The sequence below is a fragment of the Apostichopus japonicus genome, chromosome 15 (assembly GCF_037975245.1).
Source record: "Apostichopus japonicus isolate 1M-3 chromosome 15, ASM3797524v1, whole genome shotgun sequence".
NCBI lineage: Eukaryota > Metazoa > Echinodermata > Holothuroidea > Aspidochirotida > Stichopodidae > Apostichopus > Apostichopus japonicus.
In genome coordinates this window covers 28,915,782-28,935,913 of record NC_092575.1, presented here as the reverse complement: position 1 = coordinate 28,935,913, position 20,132 = coordinate 28,915,782, and the positions used below count along the sequence as shown (strand labels likewise).

The following is a 20,132-nucleotide window of genomic DNA, read 5'->3' as shown; positions in this document are numbered from 1 at the left end:
ATCAGTGTTGATACCTGTTCCCCCACTGAGCTCATTACAGGTCTATAGGAATCAGTGTTGATACCTGTACCTCCACTGTGAGCTCATGACAGCGCTATAGGAATCAAGTATTGATGCCTTTACCTCCATTGTGAGCTCATTACAGATCTATAGGAATCAGTGTTGATACCTGTTCCCCCACTGAGCTCATGACAGGTCTATAGGAATCAGTGTTGATACCTGTACCTCCATCATGAGCTCATGACAGGTCTATAGGAATCATTGTTGATACCTGTACCTCCATCATGAGCTCATGACAGGTCTATAGGAATCAGTGTTGATACCTGTACCTCCATCGTGAGCTCATGACAGGTCTATAGGAATCGGTGTTTATACCTGTTCCCCCACTGTGAGCTCATAACAGGTCTAAAGGAATCAGTGTTGATGCCTTTACCTCCATTGTGAGCTCATGACAGGTCTACAGGAATCAAGTACTTTATGCCTGTACCTCCATTGTGAGCTCATGACAGGTCTACAGGTATCAAGTATTGATGCCTTTACCTCCATTGTGAGCTCATGACAGGTCTATAGGAATCAGTGTTGATACCTGTTCCCCCACTGAGCTCATGACAGGTCTATAGGAATCAGTGTTGATACCTGTACCTCCACTGAGCTCATGACAGCGCTATAGGAATCAAGTATTGATGCCTTTACCTCCATTGTGAGCTCATGACAGGTCTATAGGAATCAGTGTTGATACCTGTTCCCCCACTGAGCTCATGACAGGTCTATAGGAATCAGTGTTGATACCTGTACCTCCATCATGAGCTCATGACAGGTCTATAGGAATCAGTGTTGATACCTGTACCTCCATCATGAGCTCATGACAGGTCTATAGGAATCAGTGTTGATACCTGTACCTCCATCGTGAGCTCATGACAGGTCTATAGGAATCGGTGTTGATACCTGTTCCCCCACTGTGAGCTCATAACAGGTCTAAAGGAATCAGTGTTGATGCCTTTACCTCCATTGTCAGCTCATGACAGGTCTACAGGAATCAAGTACTTTATGCCTGTACCTCCATTGTGAGCTCATGACAGGTCTACAGGTATCAAGTATTGATGCCTTTACCTCCATTGTGAGCTCATGACAGGTATATAGGAATCAGTGTTGATACCTGTACCTCCATCATGAGCTCATGACAGGTCTATAGGAATCAGTGTTGATACCTGTACCTCCATCATGAGCTCATGACAGGTATATAGGAATCAGTGTTGATGCCTTTACCTCCATTGTGAGCTCATGACAGGTCTACAGGAATCAAGTACTTTATGCCTGTACCTCCATTGTGAGCTCATGACAGGTCTACAGGTAGCAAGTATTGATGCCTTTACCTCCATTGTGAGCTCATTACAGGTCTACAGGAATCAAGTACTTTATGCCTGTACCTCTATTGTGAGCTCATGACAGGTCTACAGGTATCAAGTACTTTATGGCTGTACCACCATTGCGAGCTCATAACAGGTCTACAGGAATCAAGTACTTTATGCCTGTACCACCATTGTGAGCTCATTACATGTCTATAGCCTTAATCAGTCCTCTAGTGGTTCATAATGAGTGTTGCAATTTGCAATGTCAATATTGTTACTATCAGCTTGAGCCGATAACCAATATTTCAATCCCTCTATCAGCTGATGCCCATCTGATATAGATAACAATAAAAGGATAAAAAGAAAGTAGTCTAACATTAGCCCTTATCTCTGTAAAGTCCCTCTTTATTTCAATCATTTCATCCCTGCTCTCATTCAATGTTGTTTCTTACTGCTGTATTCTTAACATTCATGACTAAATTCAAATAAAATATGAACGATTTATGTTGTTTGTTTTATTCTTTTATTAATTTCTTATTGATTGGTTCCAATGCTGTAGGCATCCATTGGCGTGTACAGTATGTGTGGGTGCGTGTATGTACAGTACTGTATGTGTGAGTGTATGTGATGCCTAGCTTGTTAACATGGTATCTCCAGGAGGAAATATGGTATTGATGTTATACTTGGTATATGTTGGTCATGTTCATTAGATGATAGGTATTGTTTTTGGTGGGGCTGTCATGAATATTAATGAGTGGGCAGTGCTTACTGTTAAATTCAATATCTCCACAATAAATGTCTGAGTGTCTTCAAACTGCTCATGAAGATATCAATATAATGTAGTGGAAAGCTATGAGTATACGTTTCGTTCCCTCAGGGGTTACATCCAGCCACGTTTGGGGTATAGACGATACAGGTATTGCACGCAAGTGATATTACAGGCCTTCAAGAAGTGTACACAAAGTATGATGGTCCCACTCAAACTATTTGACATTCCCATATGTGTATCGTCCCCGTATATAGTGTATCGTCCCCGTACAAATGGATATCGCCCCTGTATATGTGTATCGTCTCCGTATAAATGTGTATCGTCCCCATATTTGTGTATCGTCCCCGTATAAATGTGTATCGTCCTTGTATATGTGTATCATCCCGTATATAGTGTATCGCCCCGGTATAAATGTGTATCGTCCCCGTATATGTGTATCGTCCCGTATAAATGTGTATCGTCCCCGTATATGTCCCACAGAATGGAGATTCTAAGTTTCTCGAACAACATATTTTCGACTTGGCTCTGACAAATTGGATGTGTATGTTTTGAAGAAACAATGTGGATTGTGACCTATAGGTATTATGATGCAGATTTAGAAATGATATCAGGCCCATATTGGCCCATACTGATGATACTGGCCCATACTGATGATAAGGCAGAGCAATAAACACTAGTGATAAAATAAACTTTGTAGTGTGCATCTTGGTTAGTGTGTGGCAAATCTCCTGACTCTAAGGGCAGGGGGGCCAAATCAAGCAACAGTTTAAAACTTGACCTTTTGTCTCTGTTGAGGAATGTTGAGGTGACCCATGGACAGCTGCAGCTTAAAGTATGTAGAAGAAGAGATGAGAAAAAGAAAATAGACATTTAAAGTGAAAGTAGCATTCTAGGCAGGTTGGTGACTTGTTGTTGCTGCTGTTATTTGTAACCTTGTACATGTATAATTATACAGAGCAGTTATTGTTCCAACACTTCAATATTCAGTGTGTCCTGGAGAGATCTTCAGTGATATGTAATTTAGGCTAACACATTGTTTTTATTTTACATTCATTATACTGCATGTTTGGTTTAAATATAGCAGTATGCATCAAGCTTATCTGAAGTATTGTACTGTACCTTAGCTAATGGTTTACAGAGGACCTGTTGTAATAATAGCATTGTAATGCAGAGTGTTTGGTGCTGTCTGTATCAGTGGTTACAACAAGGGTGTCAAATCATTATTTTCAGTCGAAGAAGTTGGGCTTGATAGAAGATCCACGTTGCTTGGGGCGAATAAAAAGAAACAGAATCTATTAAGTTTACTACAATTGACTAAGTTGGTAAAATTACTGCAATTAATATATTTGGAATATTTGAATTGACAACATATTTGAGAAATCTTGGATCATTAATGCTTTTAAAGTTAAATGAGAGGAAAAGAAAAAGTTAAACTGGCAGTTGATGGAATCATGAGTCCTACGGTATCAGGCAGGGGGAACTCAAATCCACTCATTAAGAGAGGTCCAAAACCTTTTAAATACTTCAAGAAAGAACTAACTGGATGATTGGATTGATCTCATACTTGTGCATATGTTGCCCTGGGATGCGTAGATCATTAAGCCTACAGGCTACATGAGGGAGTATTGTTTTATTTGGTAAAAGCTGATGGAGTTATCAAATGAGAGTCTAGCTGCTTTGTTTTGCTTTCTTGTTGTATAAAAAGTTTAATAATAACAACCTAGAACTATATTAATTAGCTAACAGTCTTTATATGTAGTGTGGTATGTAAGTGCAATCACACCATGCTAGTAGTTGCTCACATTTACAGTACAGTATTTAGTCTAAGTGATGAGGGTAATCTATGGAATACAATTAGCTTGTACAACGTGTACAGTATTTGCCAAATCATTTACTGTTCAGAATTCTTTGATTCAACCAGTGCTATAGATTCCTTTTCTAGACTCCTATGCCTGTTATCTCTAATCTGGGATACATGTGTGTTTTCTTTGGCTGAACAGGCGGCAGTGAACACAGGTTATTTTAAAATTTGCCAGGAGAAATTAAAATTTGTTTCAGAGATCCTCACTGCAGTCTTAATTTCTCTTTTACCTTGAAAATCATGAGGTTCTGAACTTAAGACCCTGAAGAGCCCAGTACCTTGAAGTTGAAAGCAACCAGCCTGATCAAAATTGTGACCAAGGCTGACTTTCTTTGTGCCTCTTAACCTCTTTTAATCTTTGCTGACCTCAAAGGAGAACATAGGGTGAAGGTCACTCAATTGCTAGAGGACTCGTCCATCATCTAACAAAGAAACCTATGCGTATCCAAACTGGTCATTGGTCAATGCAGGCCATACCAGATCATTCTAGCAAGCTGTAAACTATAGCTTTGGCCTTGCCCACACTACACAAGGCCAAATTGGTCACGACCTTTTGCCGCCAATGGCAGTTATGAGTATAAATAGGTCTAGCGTGGTCTGATCATGTGGCATTAGTTGTACCAAAAGCCACTTGGAAGGATCTCAAAGTACAGGTATATTTACAATCATGGACTGGAGGGATCTTGTTAGTCTTTGAGTAGTTGTTTACTTCTCTTCATCACCATCAACATCTTTTAGGAACTGTGGACATTCTAGTACATGGTATGTCTTTTATTTGTTCTCCAGTTTTTCTTGTATTTTTCAAACTATACCATATTCTGCAATATGCTTTGTGCAATCAGCTTTGGTTATGGTACTTTGTGAAAGTTGGAAGGAATCTTAGTATTCTAAACATGATTCATCAATATTGCTTCAGTGTTGATTCATTGCACTGAGTGCTTGTGAAGATGTGACATTGGACTACCTATCCACAATCCTTTTTAAGTAGGAAGTAAAAGAGATATTACAGTTAGTGTAGTTAACTTACCATTACCAATATTGATGAAATGTATACTATGTACAGTATGGATTGTTCCGCCTCATAGAAATAAGAATTTGTGCATACCTGCATCAAGTTGCATGGGCATATATCTTTAACACCTTCTCCAATGTTACTCCCTGCAGCTTGCTCACATTTATTACTGTAGCTCTACTCTAAAGCCTTCATCATGATTCTTTAAATTTCTGTCCATAAATTTCTGTCCATTTGACACTTAAATTTTGATTTCATCAGTCCGAGTGCCTATCAGTCCCAATCTGTAGTAGTAGGCATCAAGGACCCAGGCTACATCCCCTCCCTTAAAAACTCCTGGATTAATCATTGCATATAGACATTACTTTATGTATCTAGTTGTACATACGTCTACATTTTACCTTTCTTGTAATCTCATTGTGAAAGAAAGTACCACCTGCCCATAATGTCATTGCAGGGAACCTTTCAACACTGGAAGAAATGAATAGGCTGTTAGGATATAGGTATAGGTCATATGTATTTTTTTATACAGAATGGAGTTGCCATCTGTCTTTATGGTACGTTGCTGACTAGGAACTAATCAATTTGGTTTGAAAATAAAAAAAATGTTATCAATTGTTTACAAAGGAGATTGAGAAAGAGATGTTATACTAAATTGTTAGATGGCACAGTTCTGATAACAATCTTGTTCAGTTCAGTTATCCCAACACACCAATGAGCTTTGTCAACAACTTCATAATGACCTAACTAAAATAGGAGGACCATTAATTTGCACAGTAATTACTGTATTTATGAAAAGTGTTACTTGCAAGCTTTGCATTCTGTGCTGTTATTTAATCTGTCCTGGACTGCATTATTATTATTAACATGATTACTTTTCAAGAGTAATTTGTCAAGCTTGATGAGTTGGTTTGGTGAGATTTCATCAACTGATACAGTAGGATAGAGGTTCTCACCTTAAAAATTCACTAGTAGCTGAAAATAGTGCATCTTGCATCTTAGCTAAGGCATTAAGTCAATGTTAAATATATAGTGTAGGCTCCACTTAACAGAAACAGAATACTTGTATTAAAGGTAAGTTATTATTGTAATCAATTACTTCACCACACAGCTTTACAGCATGCAAAGATTTATACAAATCTAGTACGAGTTGCTGCATTGTTTTAGCTTCTTCTATCATTCTAAGTTCACTTTTGGAGCTTAGACTTTGACAGTGGAGGGAAGTTACTATTCTCATTCTGCAGCAGGTTGTTTGTCAAGTTCAAATGAGTCTATTATTCTTGTTTTACTATACTCTCACATTTTAACCAAGTTATGTTGGTCCAATAGTGTTTTGAGTCAACCAATTTAATATTGTACCTTCCTAAAACTATGAAACCAATTGGTGTTGTGGGTGAAGCTGCTAGCCCCCCATCCCATCATTGCTGGTGTTGTGGGTGAAGCTGCTAGCCCCCATCCCATCATTGCTGGTGTTGTGGGTGAAGCTGCTAGCCCCATCCCATCATTGCTGGTGTTGTGAGTGAAGCTGCTACCCCCCAGTCCATCCCATCATTGCTGGTGTTGTGGGTGAAGCTGCTATCTGCCCATCCCATCATTGCTGGTGTTGTAGGTGAAGCTGCTAGCCCTCCCCTCCCATCATTGCTTTTGTCTTATGGAAGATTGTACTTCTTAATTAACTCGGATGATTTCAATAACTGTATCACATATACCTCTCCTCATGCACAAATAAACTGAGATATTGAGATTTTGAATGTATACATTCATGAAGCAGTAAAATGCAACCACTTGGGTTTTTAGATGAATACATATTGGACCCAACCATGCATGTACATACTCTTCCTGTATTATTTTAGTTTCATTTAATGCAAAATATATTGTAGTATTGTTGACTGCATATATATTGATGTTATTTTGTTAATCAATAACAAATTAGTCATATTGCAATATGTACCTGACAGCTGGATAGGTTTGACAGAACTGTAAGTTCTCAGATTTGTGTATCCATAAAGTAGTATTCTGATACGTGTTCAGTCAGCTGCTTTAGGTATACTGTGTACGTAGTTATAACTGCATGGGATGATGGGCGTGCTTGTTCTTTCTATCAGCTTATTGAACTTACAGTGATTATTCTTGTTCATCCTTGTGTGTTAAATTGGCACGGAATGCACACTTTTGCTGGATGATATTGCACAAAAAAAAAACAGAAGTAAAAATTGAGTGGAAGTGTCTCTAACTGTTCATGGTTGGTTTTGTAACTTTGTAAAAATTATCATTCCATGGAACTACAGCAGTTCCATGCTCAGTTTACCAACATTGTTCTGTAGTTGCCCATGATCATGAACAAACTAAACATGCTTATATCATTCAGTTGATTAATAATTTTGGTGATGGGTTGTCATGCCCCCCCCCAAGTAAGATATAACTGGGTGAAGATGCCCCCCCAAATAAGATATAACTGGGTGAAGATGATAGAGTATAATAGACTTGAAGGAAGAAGAAGCTGATGATTAGAGCATCATGATTTTATAACTTTGTGATCTGGCAAAAAGAAACAGTTAGCAGTTTGTTATTTATTTATTGGATTTATTGTGGGTCTGATCCTTTTTCTTGGAGTATGTTCCAATTGTGGAATGAATAATGTTTCAACTCTCCATGAACTGTACAGTGCACAATCTCTAATTAAAAAGATAATAACAACTTAGCAAAGAACACATAGTTTCACAAAAGTTCCATTCCAATTGTTATCTTGCAAGATGGAACATTGCAATAGATTGTGAGCAGGAAGTTCTAGGATATTTGTTCCTATAATGCTATCTAGAGTGTTCTTTTAACAACTGTGCAAGTTATTAATGCTTACGTTGAATTAAAATATCTGGATATTTCATCACTCATACACCTAGTCAGTTAACCAAACTGGGAGCTGCTATTCAGAGAGCTCTCCATTTAGCTAACTCACAGTAGTACTTACTCCTCCTTAACTGCACAGTGATCATATAGCTGGGTATGTGTACTGTATGACCCACTGTCCCATTCCTTTTATAAGAACAGTACACCTACTGTATGGCATATGCAGTATATATTTACCTCTGGTCAAAGTACTAAATGTTCTATGCATTCCAAAAGCCCTATGGAAATAAAGCCATATGGCATTTGCTTCTGTGTATGTAATATACAATATAAAGTTGACCTCTCCCTGTTAGTGGCTATTGAATACAAGGATGTACAACAAAGCAATATGTACAGTATATGCCTGTGGATTAGTATGGAATATTTTCCCAACTGACAATGTGAAGCATGCATATAAGTTTAACATAATTTGTAGGGACTTTGATAATGTAGTTGTATTAATATTGATTGAAGGTTACAAGTTCACCTTCTGACATAAACTATACTGTATAGGAATCTAAGCTATACTGTATAGGAATCTAAGCTATACTGTATAGGAATCTAAGCTATACTGTATAGGAATCTAAGCTATACTGTATAGGAATCTAAGCTATACTGTATAGGAATCTAAGCTATACTGTATAGGAATCTAAGCTATACTGTATAGGAATCTAAGCTACTTGGAATTACGTTGGATGTTGTGTAGTTTAGAATAGCTAATTAATGGGAATGACTCAGCATTTCTCTGTTGGGATCAGTATTAAGCATAGCATGAATAAATTTATCCTAAAATGTCTGTGCTGCCTCAATTCTAGAGTTACATAAAATAGAGTAAGACCGTCAATCACACAGTAAAGTAACATATGTAGGACAAAAAACAAGTATTGACAAATTACCTGAGAAGGAATTAGTGCACAGATCTTCAATTGTTGGTTGTGAATACCTTTTTACTTATTTGGTGTAACTTCTAATAAAAACAAACAACCACATGAATTGAACTGTTACATTCTAAGGATTGAAATAATTAACGTACCACAGCAGGAAGTCACCATGGTGACTTTACTCTTCGAGATGTGCCTACAAACTGACATGACAATTTCAACTCATATTAGTGTTGGTTTATGATAATTTTCTCTGTTATATCAGTCTTGCTTTTAATAACAATTCTAGCATATACTCTTAAAATCATTGAGTTACAACAAAAGTGCCAAGAAGACTTCTATTCGAAGGTTGAAAAGGTCAGAACTAAATTAACTCTAGCCATTTCTATGAATTATCTGCCAGTATTTGTTATAAAACACTTAACCACAGATCATTTTTTTGGACCTTTGCATAATAAATAAGGGTGAATCAACAGTTATAAAAAGTGACATATATTATGTTGCTATTCTTACATTTATCGCTTAATTATTATTTAATTCTAACTGAATCTCCCCTGATTAAACTTCTCTCCCTAAATTATCCTTAAAAAATTATACAGTTCTTAACCTGCTTAGGCTGCTTTGATCCTGATAGAGTGTGAACAATACATTTAACTGGGCTTAGCCTGCCCCCATTTTCCTGCTAATTAGCGGGGGTCATACAAGGGCCATGTAATAGTACCCAATCATGTTATGAATAGACACTCCACTGTGCTGTAGGGTATTTTACTTTAGCTATGAATATTCATAACTAAGTACCTTAACTGGCTACTGGTCAGTTCTTGTTCTGTTCCAAGGTGATTGGAAGCTATAGGAGGTCATATAAAGTTCATAGTGACTCACATGGTCAGTTTTGTAAGAAGGTTTTGTTATTCTGACCAAAGGACACCTAGTGGACATAATCTATGGTTGCAGAAGGGAGAGTTCATTTAGAGTTCAGTTAGGTAAGATGGCAGTCGCAGGCAGCAGATCACAAGCCTGGTCTTATTGATGGCAGTAGCAAGCAGCAGTGTACATCACAAGCCTGGTCTTGGATTAAGCCACAGATAGAGACTGAGAGCTGTTATAGAAGAGTCTTCTTTGTGATTATCTTTCAGGTACATCGAGGAACATGTCCAACGAACGGGTGTGGCCATCGAGACTCAAGGATTCTGCTTTGTCACCAGTGGTAGGAAACGAGAGTCTCTCACGGTGAGTTGCTCTATTCATTCAAACCCAGATGACTCACAGGCAACTGGAATTAACCATCAACACAAAAATTTACTTAAAATTAGAAAAATAAAGCGAAACAAATCAAACAAAAAAGAAGGTTTATGAGCATAAATGTTGCTAATAACATCGAATGTTTCCCATTGGGAAAGGAGTCATATGCAAGTAACGAACCCCTTAATGTTTGCCTACCATTTAAATATTCTTACCTCAAATGGTAAAGAAACCTTTGTCTATAAATGTCAATTTATCAATACTTTTTAATAGTGTTTGCATGTTGAAGGATTAACTATTTTCATTCAAAACTTCCTTATAAAAGTATTTTAAATATTCAGCAGAATTTGACAGGATGGTTACTTAAGCCCAATACTGTTTTAGTTCATAACTTGTGGAATTACTCATATGTTGTATGGCAATGTATTAGAAGTCCTGTTAAATTGTCAAATGTATAGGTTTTGTAAGTGGTTGTTTTTGCATATATGATGAGACTTGTCTCATGGTGCAATGACTTTCTTGAATAGACTGCACAGAAACTGTCATAAATGACAATGCATTAAACTACTAGGCTTAAACATTGATTGCAACATAAGAATGGTGGTGCAGGCTGAGTAAATAGAATGAACTCCTTAAGTACACATCACAAAGGAGGAGTTTCAGACTAGTGTATTGACTGTCCTTGAATGTCTGTCTTTATGTGTTATGGCAACCCAGCTCTCATGACCCCATCTTTAAAGGGACTTTCTTATCCTTAAATGTTCTCCTACCACTAATCTTGCAGGTCTTTGAAGAATCATGGAATTGCCTAGAATCAATCTAGCAAGAAATGTGTAACTGATCAGTCAATAATAGAATGGATGTTACTCTACATCAGATGGCCTGAATTTATTAGTTGTAATATTTTTAGAATCTTGTCATAGATTATCATCCATTATCATGTTGTGTTTAGATTCAAGATAATTGAAAGAAAGTCAAGCATGGTACTTCAGTGTCAAATTATCTGACATAAATTATGTCAGAAATGTCAGTTCATCTAACATAACATTGTACCTGTATCTCCCAATGACATAACATTGTTACCTGTATCGCCCAAAAGTCTGTGAATACCATGTGTCCCAGATTAAAAGTTGGACTGAAGAGTTTATCCATTGGTGCTAGCTGGTATAGTAGGTCTGGCCCTCCTCTATGTTGTGTGCTGCAGTGAGATAATTGTAGGTCTGGCCTTCCTCTATGTTGTGTGCTGCAGTGAGATACATGTAGGTCTGGCCTTCCTCTATGTTGTGTGCTGCAGCAGTGAGATACATCACATGTAGAGATCTGGTTACCTGGCAACAGAAAAGTTTCTTCTCTGTTTATTGATTTCCAAGCATTATAGTTATTTGGTGTTTTGTCTTGTTTGATCACATATTGTGATGGAAGGTGTGTATGGAAGGTGTATTATTTAGTAGATTTATCTTGTTGGAATTACCAAACTCCATCCAGGTGTAGATGCCAAGTTCTGTCTGGCTATAGGCAAGGTTTGATCAGGTTATTACTTCAGATGCTGACATTCATATTATTTAAAGTCTTCAACTACTGTATACAACATGTTTGATAACCATCATTGTCTGTCTTTTCTTCATATTTACTTGATATGTAAAATTATTACCAAACTGATAATCTGCAGTCATTACCCAACCCTCTTCCCTCTTCCCCCTTTCCGTCCAATCACTCCCTTCCAGGTTTTGCTCAACAGAAAGCTCCTTTAACATTCTCAGCTTGTGTTAGTCTCACCTTCAACTAAAGGTCTTAGTGGACAGCTTGACCTCGAAGAAGATACCTATTGATAAGTTGGATAGATTTGAGCCCTCAAGCCAGTTAACTTTGCCCTTTTCTGCTTTGCTTATCCCTGTCTGGCCTTGCTGACTTCAAAATAACTGATCCACAGTATATGCCACAGTACTCTTAAACAGTACTCTTAAACAGTACTCTTTAACTACCTAGTACACACTACACAGTACTCTTTAACTACTCAGTACACACTACACAATACTCTTAAACTACCTAGTACACACTACACAGTACACACTACACAGTACTCTTAAACAGTACTCTTTAACTACCTAGTACACACTACACAGTACTCTTAAACTACTCAGTACACACTACACAGTACTCTTAAACTACACAGTACACACTACACAGTACACACTACACAGTACACAGTACTCTTAAACAGTACTCTTTAACAGTACTCTTTAACTACTCAGTACACACTGCACAGTACTCTTAAACAGTACTCTTTAACTACTCAGTACACACTACACAGTACTCTTAAACAGTACTCTTTTAACTACTCAGTACACACTACACAGTACACACCACACAGTACACACTACACAGTACTCTTAAACAGTACTCTTAAACAGTACACACTACTCAGTACACACTACACAGTACACACTACACAGTACACACTACACAGTACACACTACACAATACTCTTAAACAGTACTCTTCAACTACTCAGTACACACTACACAGTACACACTACACAGTACTCTTTAACAGTACTCTATTACTACTCAGTACACACTACACAGTACACACTACACAGTACTCTTAAACAGTACTCTTGAACAGTACTCTTAAACTACTCAGTACAAACTACACAGTACTCTTAAACAGTACTCTTAACTACTCAGTACACACTACACAGTACTCTTAAACTACAGAAATTAGTTGAGTAAAAGTGACTGATTTTTTCCTGTAGGGAAAGAAGGAAGGAATATCAAACAGCCACTCAGTTTTTCCATCCTAATCCTTAGAAACTGAAAATCTGACTGCACATAGCTGGGAATGATCTCTTTTGTCTGAGTGAGGTCACCTTGTAATTTGTTCTGTTCATTCCTTGCAGAAGATCAAAGGACAAAAGGAATGTCATGTGATGGTGATGTTATTGTGTATAAGTATTTATGTGCTTAGTTAAACATGTTAGTTAAACTCAAAAACTACATGAATTAACTTCATGCTTATTCTCAGAGATCAAATGTTATCTGAGGTCACCACAGGTCAAATTCTAAAATCTTCATCTACAAGATGAACAATTAACTGCTAAACAAGCACAAGAATCCCTTCCCATGTCTTAAAGGCCAAAGGTCATGTTAGGTCATAAAGTCAACAGAGATACAGGGATCTGAAAATCTTATAAAACACCTTACCTAGAAAGTAAAGCTCAGGCTATTTTCATATTTGATACATGTGGCTCTATTAAAGTAAGTTCAAGGATCCGACATCCTTTGGAGGAGTTCAAAGGTCATCTGATGTTGACATGTTTACAGTTTAGGTTTAGTTCAACATGATAACTTAAAAAGTGAAGCTTTGGTAAACTTGATACATGTCATGAAGATGTTCACCCTATTGAGTACAATTGCACTCTTGTGTTCTTTGAAAGTCATTTGATTTGATTACACTATGACATTAAAAGTGTGGTAGAACAAGATGTGTAGGTCCACATGAGTACAAGGACCTTATGTTAGCTACAGTAAGTACTGATTACTTCAAGTCGGCAGTGGTCAAAGTGAAATGTTTTCTAGTATTCATGCATTGTTACTTGAATCACTAATCTACTTGTATTTCTAATGATCATATAGTCCCACCCTGCATTTACCTGCATAGACCTGCACCCTGCATAGACCTGCACCCTGCATTGACCTGCATAGACCTGCACCCTGCATAGACATGCACCCTGCATTGACCTGCATAGACCTGCACCCTGCATTGAAAGATGTTCTGCTTTGTGAGGTTTGCTCATAAACACAATCATTGTCATGAAAGGATAAGATTGGTAAAATGAGGTACTTGAAGGTAATGCTGCAAACTCTTTAGATCACCCCCGCCCACTCCACTCCTCCCCTCCTCGAGACTGCTAATTCATTTTAACTAGATTGCATTTTTGACTATTCCATTGCAAGCATTTGGTAATGCTGTGTTGGTGCAGTTATCATTAAGATAGTGTTAGCTACAGAGTGTTGAAAGTTGTTTCCTATGCAAGCAGCCATAACACCAGTTGTAAAAGTTCATCTGTGCTGGTGTATCATTTTGTTTTGTTATTTTTTTTTTTTTTGTAGGGAAATGCAACCCTCCACCTTTATCCTCACTTCAAGGAGTTGGCCAAATTGGAAGGTAATTATTTCCTCAGTTTAAATAACTATTAGTGGTGAGAAGTATGTAAAGGAGCATCATATATTCATCTCTGGGTACCACAAGTTGGCATCTGTATATTCACCTTAATACCCACAGGATTTGTGGTCAGAATGTTTAACTTGGGTTCCAAAAGTGTCAGCTGAGAACATGAAGAGAGAATCCTGAATTCATACTCCTTTAAATGGAGATATATTAACATATATTTGTATGCACTGCTGCGAACCAGGCAAATTGATAGAGTGAAAGCCTAATGGGTAAGCTGCTTGTGGTAGCTATGTATGACTATGGAGCAGGAAAAGATTGTATCCAATCACAGGACTTGATAAGAACCTGTCAGAATTAAGGTAGATGTGTCAGCTCAAACAGTTGAATATTAATGAGCAGTAATCAAGAAAGAACTGACGAAGATGGGAAAGAAGTGTGCCTTTGGATGCCAACGCTTCACTGGTGTGCTGATGCGTTGCATTGCTATCTTGTATCAGCTGCCCGGTGAAGTGTAGGTAGCCAAGGTTGGTATCATCGGCAAGTCTTGGGCAGCTGAGATGAAGAAGATGGGTGACTTTGACAAGATGGAGGTTGTAAAAAAAAAACATATTAAAACCCCTTGCCACAAATGACAGCAATCAATCATTAAAATTCACTTGAAACAACCTCTGAGTTTGTTCAATTGCAATCTTGTTTCCAGTAATACCAATTCCAACAAAGCTGCTTTATGGTACTGGACATGCTAATATCAAAAATACATGAAACAAAAATATGTTATTGTCTGCAACACTGATGAACCACAGTCAAAACTCAAGAGAAATACACTTCATGAAGAAGAAGAGGCGAGAAGCATGTCTGATACATTGTTCATTCAGAATTCATTACTGTGTCACTGCTATCTAGACTCATTGGAGTATTAAAGGTACACTCCCTGGAAACATCCCTTGAGTCATGTCTGTACTGTGTGGCTGCTATCTAGACTCATTGGAGTATTGAAGGTACACCAATTGGAAACATCCCTTGAGTCATGTCTGTACTGTGTGGCTGCTATCTAGTCTCATTGGAGTAAGGTTGATTACTTGGAAACATCCCTTGAGTCATGTCTGTACTGTGTGGCTGCTATCTAGACTCATTGGAGTATTAAAGGTACACTCCCTGGAAACATCCCTTGAGTCATGTCTGTACTGTGTCACTGCTATCTAGACTCATTGGAGTATTAAAGGTACACTCCCTGGAAACATCCCTTGAGTCATGTCATTACTGTGTGGCTGCTATCTTGTCTCATTGGAGTAAGGTTGATTACCTGGAAACATCCCTTGAGTCATGTCTGTACTGTGTCACTGCTATCTAGACTCATTGGAGTATTAAAGGTACACTCCCTGGAAACATCCCTTGAGTCATGTCAGTACTGTGTGGCTGCTATCTAGTCTCATTGGAGTAAGGTTGATTACTTGGAAACATCCCTTGAGTCATGTCTGTACTGTGTCACTGCTATCTAGTCTCATTGGAGTATTAAAGGTACACTAATTGGAAACATCCCTTGAGTCATGTCTGTACTGTGTCACTGCTATCTAGTCTCATTGGAGTAAGTTGATTACTTGGAAACATCCCTTGAGTCATGTCAGTACTGTGTGGCTGCTATCTAGTCTCATTGGAGTAAGGTTGATTACTTGGAAACATCCCTTGAGTCATGTCTGTACTGTGTCACTGCTATCTAGACTCATTGGAGTATTAAAGGTACACTCCCTGGAAACATCCCTTGAGTCATGTCATTACTGTGTGGCTGCTATCTAGTCTCATTGGAGTAAGGTTGATTACTTGGAAACATTCCCTTGAGTCATGTCTGTACTGTGTCGCTGCTATCTAGTCTCATTGGAGTAAGGTTGATTACTTGGAAACATCCCTTGAGTCATGTCAGTACTGTGTGGCTGCTATCTAGTCTCATTGGAGTAAGGTCGATTACTTGGAAACATCCCTTGAGTCATGTCTGTACTGTGTGGCTGCTATCTAGTCTCATTGGAGTAAGGTTGATTACTTGGAAACATCCCTTGAGTCATGTCTGTACTGTGTGGCTGCTATCTAGTCTCATTGGAGTAAGGTCGATTACTTGGAAACATCCCTTGAGTCATGTCTGTACTGTGTGGCTGCTATCTAGTCTCATTGGAATAAGGTTGATTACTTGGAAACATCCCTTGAGTCATGTCTGTACTGTGTGGCTGCTATCTAGACTCATTGGAGTATTAAAGGTACACTCCCTGGAAACATCCCTTGAGTCATGTCATTACTGTGTGGCTGCTATCTAGTCTCATTGGAGTAAGGTTGATTACTTGGAAACATCCCTTGAGTCATGTCTGTACTGTGTGGCTGCTATCTAGACTCATTGGAGTAAGTTGATTACTTGGAAACATCCCTTGAGTCATGTCTGTACTGTGTGGCTGCTATCTAGTCTCATTGGAGTAAGGTTGATTACTTGGAAACATCCCTTGAGTCATGTCTGTACTGTGTCGCTGCTATCTCAAGCTGCATTGCGATCCACTCTCATAAATGCAGCATGATGTAGTGGTGTTACATTGCAGTCTGATCTTCAGTACATGCTAAAATGTTTGCTATGTAGTGTGTGGGATCTTTTGGAATGGTTTGTTTCTCATGAATGGGAATTTTAGATTGATTGTGCTTTCCTCTCTGTTAGAAGACTGATTGTGTGTTCCTTTCTCTTTATGAAACTGATTGTGAATTCCTTTTGCTATAAAACTAATTGTGCATTCCTTTCTGTTGAAAGACATTAGCATTCATTTCTTGTGTAAAACTGCTTTTGTGTTCCTTTCTGTGAATTCTTTTGTCTTATAACACTGATTGTGTGTTCACATCTGTTGATAGGGCTGCTCCTTTCCGTTATATAAGAAATCAAATCCTTCCTGTGCTAATTAGGGTGATTGTGGCTTCCTTACTGTTGTTAGACTGATTGTGGCTTCCTTATTTTAGTAGACTGATTGTGGCTTCCTTTCTGTTAGTAGACTGATTGTAGCTTCCTTTCTGTTAGTAGACTGATTGTAGCTTCCTTTTCATAGTAGACTGATTATAGCTCCCTTTCTGTTAGTAGACTGATTGTGGCTTTCCTTTCTGATAGTAGACTGATTGTAGCTTCCTTTCTGTTAGTAGACTGATTGTAGCTTCCTTTCTGATAGTAGACTGAATGTAGCTTCCTTTCTGATAGTAGACTGAATGTAGCTTCCTTCTGATAGTAGACTGATTGTGGCTTCCTTTCTGTTAGTAGACTGATTGTGGCTTCCTTTTTGTTATTAGACTGATTGTGGCTTTCCTTTCTGTTAGTAGACTGATTGTAGCTTCCTTTCTGTTAGTAGACTGATTGTGGCTTTCCTTTCTGTTAGTAGACTGATTGTAGCTTCCTTTCTGTTAGTAGACTGATTGTAGCTTCCTTTCTGATAGTAGACTGAATGTAGCTTCCTTTCTGATAGTAGACTGAATGTAGCTTCCTTCTGATAGTAGACTGATTGTGGCTTCCTTTCTGTTAGTAGACTGATTGTGGCTTCCTTTTTGTTATTAGACTGATTGTGGCTTTCCTTTCTGTTAGTAGACTGATTGTAGCTTCCTTTCTGTTAGTAGACTGATTGTGGCTTTCCTTTCTGTTAGTAGACTGATTGTAGCTTCCTTTCTGTTAGTAGACTGATTGTGGCTTTCCTTTCTGATAGTAGACTGATTGTGGCTTCCTTTTTGTTATTAGACTGATTGTGGCTTTCCTTTCTGTTAGTAGACTGATTGTAGCTTCCTTTCTGTTAGTAGACTGATTGTGGCTTTCCTTTCTGTTAGTAGACTGATTGTAGCTTCCTTTCTGTTAGTAGACTGATTGTAGCTTCCTTTTCATAGTAGACTGATTATAGCTCCCTTTCTGTTAGTAGACTGATTGTGGCTTTCCTTTCTGATAGTAGACTGATTGTAGCTTCCTTTTTGTTAGTAGACTGATTGTAGCTTCCTTTCTTTTAGTAGACTGATTGTAGCTTCCTTTCTGTTAGTAGACTGATTGTGGCTGACTTTCTGTTAGTAGACTGATTCTGTAGCTTCCATTCTGTTAGTAGACTGGTTGTGGCTTCTTTTCTCTCTTAAGATTGGTTGTGGCTTCCTTTTTGTCAGTAGACTGATTGTAGCTGACTTCCTGTTATTAGACTGATTGTGGCTTCCTTTAAATTATTAGACTGATTGTGGCTTCTTTTAAGTCCTAAGTCTGATTGTGCCTCTGTTATTAGACCAATTGTGGCTTCCTTGCTGTTAGTAGACGTATTTGTGGCTTCCTTCATATTAACAGACTGCCTGTGATTCCTTTCTCCTATTAGACTGATTGTGGTGGCTTCCTTAACATTAACAGACTGACTGTGATTCCTTTCTCCTATTAGACTGATTGTGGTGGCTTCCTTAACATTAACAGACTGACTGTGATTCCTTTCTCCTATTAGACTGCTTGTTGTGGCTTCCGTTTTGTAATTGGACTGATTGTGTGTTTCTCTCTGTTGTAAAACTGATTGTGTTCCTTCATGTATGTAGACAGTGATTCTGCAAGACTACCAGGGTCACTGGTAGACAGCACCAAGATTGGATGCTCTAATTGCTGGTACTCTACCATGTACCATCATTGACCTGAGTTGAAGGTTAAATGTTGAATATGGAGGCAATGAGGGCATTGAAAATGTGTGGAAAGGTGGTGTAAGCTGCAAAACTTGTTTAAGTAAAGAACGATAAGATTTAAGGATAAAAAGTAATGCCAAATGAGATAATTGTAATTCTGCTTGTTGAATGAATGTGGTTACCTAGAAAGAAATGTGAGCCAGTTTGTCTGAGTACTTCTCTGTGCTTAAATGATGAAGCACTACAGAATAGAACTCAGTTATGTGCTGATATTCTACTCCTTAATGGTGTTGACACTACACAATAATATAAATCAGTGATGCACACACATTCTACAGAATAGGAATCAGTTATGTGCTGATATTCTACTCCTTAATACCCCCAATGGTGTAGACACTACACAATAATATAAATCAGTGATGCACACACATTCTACAGAATAGGACTCAGTTATGTGCTGATATTCTACTCCTTAATACCCCCAATGTTGTAGACACTACACAATAATATAAATCAGTGATGCACACACATTCTACAGAATAGGACTCAGTTATGTGCTGATATTCTACTCCTTAATACCCCCAATGGTGTAGACACTACACAATAATATAAATCAGTGATGCACACACATTCTACAGAATAGGAATCAGTTATGTGCTGATATTCTACTCCTTAATACCCCCAATGGTGTAGACACTACACAATAATATAAATCAGTGATGCACACACATTCTACAGAATAGGAATCAGTTATGTGCCGACATTCTACTCCTTAATACTCCCCCCCCCTCCCAATGTTGTAGACACTACACAATATTATCAGTGATGCACACACATTCTACAGAATGGTACTATTTGATCAGCAAACCATACAAATCCATTTCCCATTTTATGTTATTTGATGTCTCCTATCAATAAAATTAATGAGCACAAAATGCTGTCATATTTAACATTGTGCTGAAGCCTCCTTTGGAATACATTCTTCTCATTTCCTTCCTTCTTTGAAATAGATGTTTTTCATTGGAACATCTTCTTCTATTCTAAGTGTTATTGTTTTCTTTGTCTTCTATACTAAGTGTTTTTGTTTTCATATACTAAGACTCTTCTATACTAAGTGTTATTGTTTTCATAAACTAAGAGTCTTGTATACTAAGTTTAATTGTTTGCATTGTCTTCTAGATACTAAGTGTTTTTGTTTTCATATACTAAGACTCTTCTATACTAAGTGTTGTTGTTTTCATAAACTAAGAGTCTTGCATACTAAGTTTTATTGTTTGCATTGTCTTCTTTACTAGACCTATGTTATTGATTTCATTGTCTT

At 37.9% G+C, this 20,132-nt stretch overlaps 1 protein-coding gene across 3 annotated transcripts in view; it reads left to right on the top strand.

The window, feature by feature from the left end:
* The window catches only part of LOC139981005 (uncharacterized), an 80,767-nt gene that overhangs the window by 44,583 nt on the left and 16,052 nt on the right, over positions 1-20,132 (top strand). For all 3 annotated transcript variants that reach the window (XM_071993100.1, XM_071993099.1, XM_071993098.1), the window contains exons 4-5: positions 9,895-9,988; positions 14,113-14,167. In XM_071993100.1, coding sequence (XP_071849201.1) covers positions 9,895-9,988; positions 14,113-14,167 — 149 coding nt within the window. The remainder of the gene's footprint in view (positions 1-9,894; positions 9,989-14,112; positions 14,168-20,132) is intronic.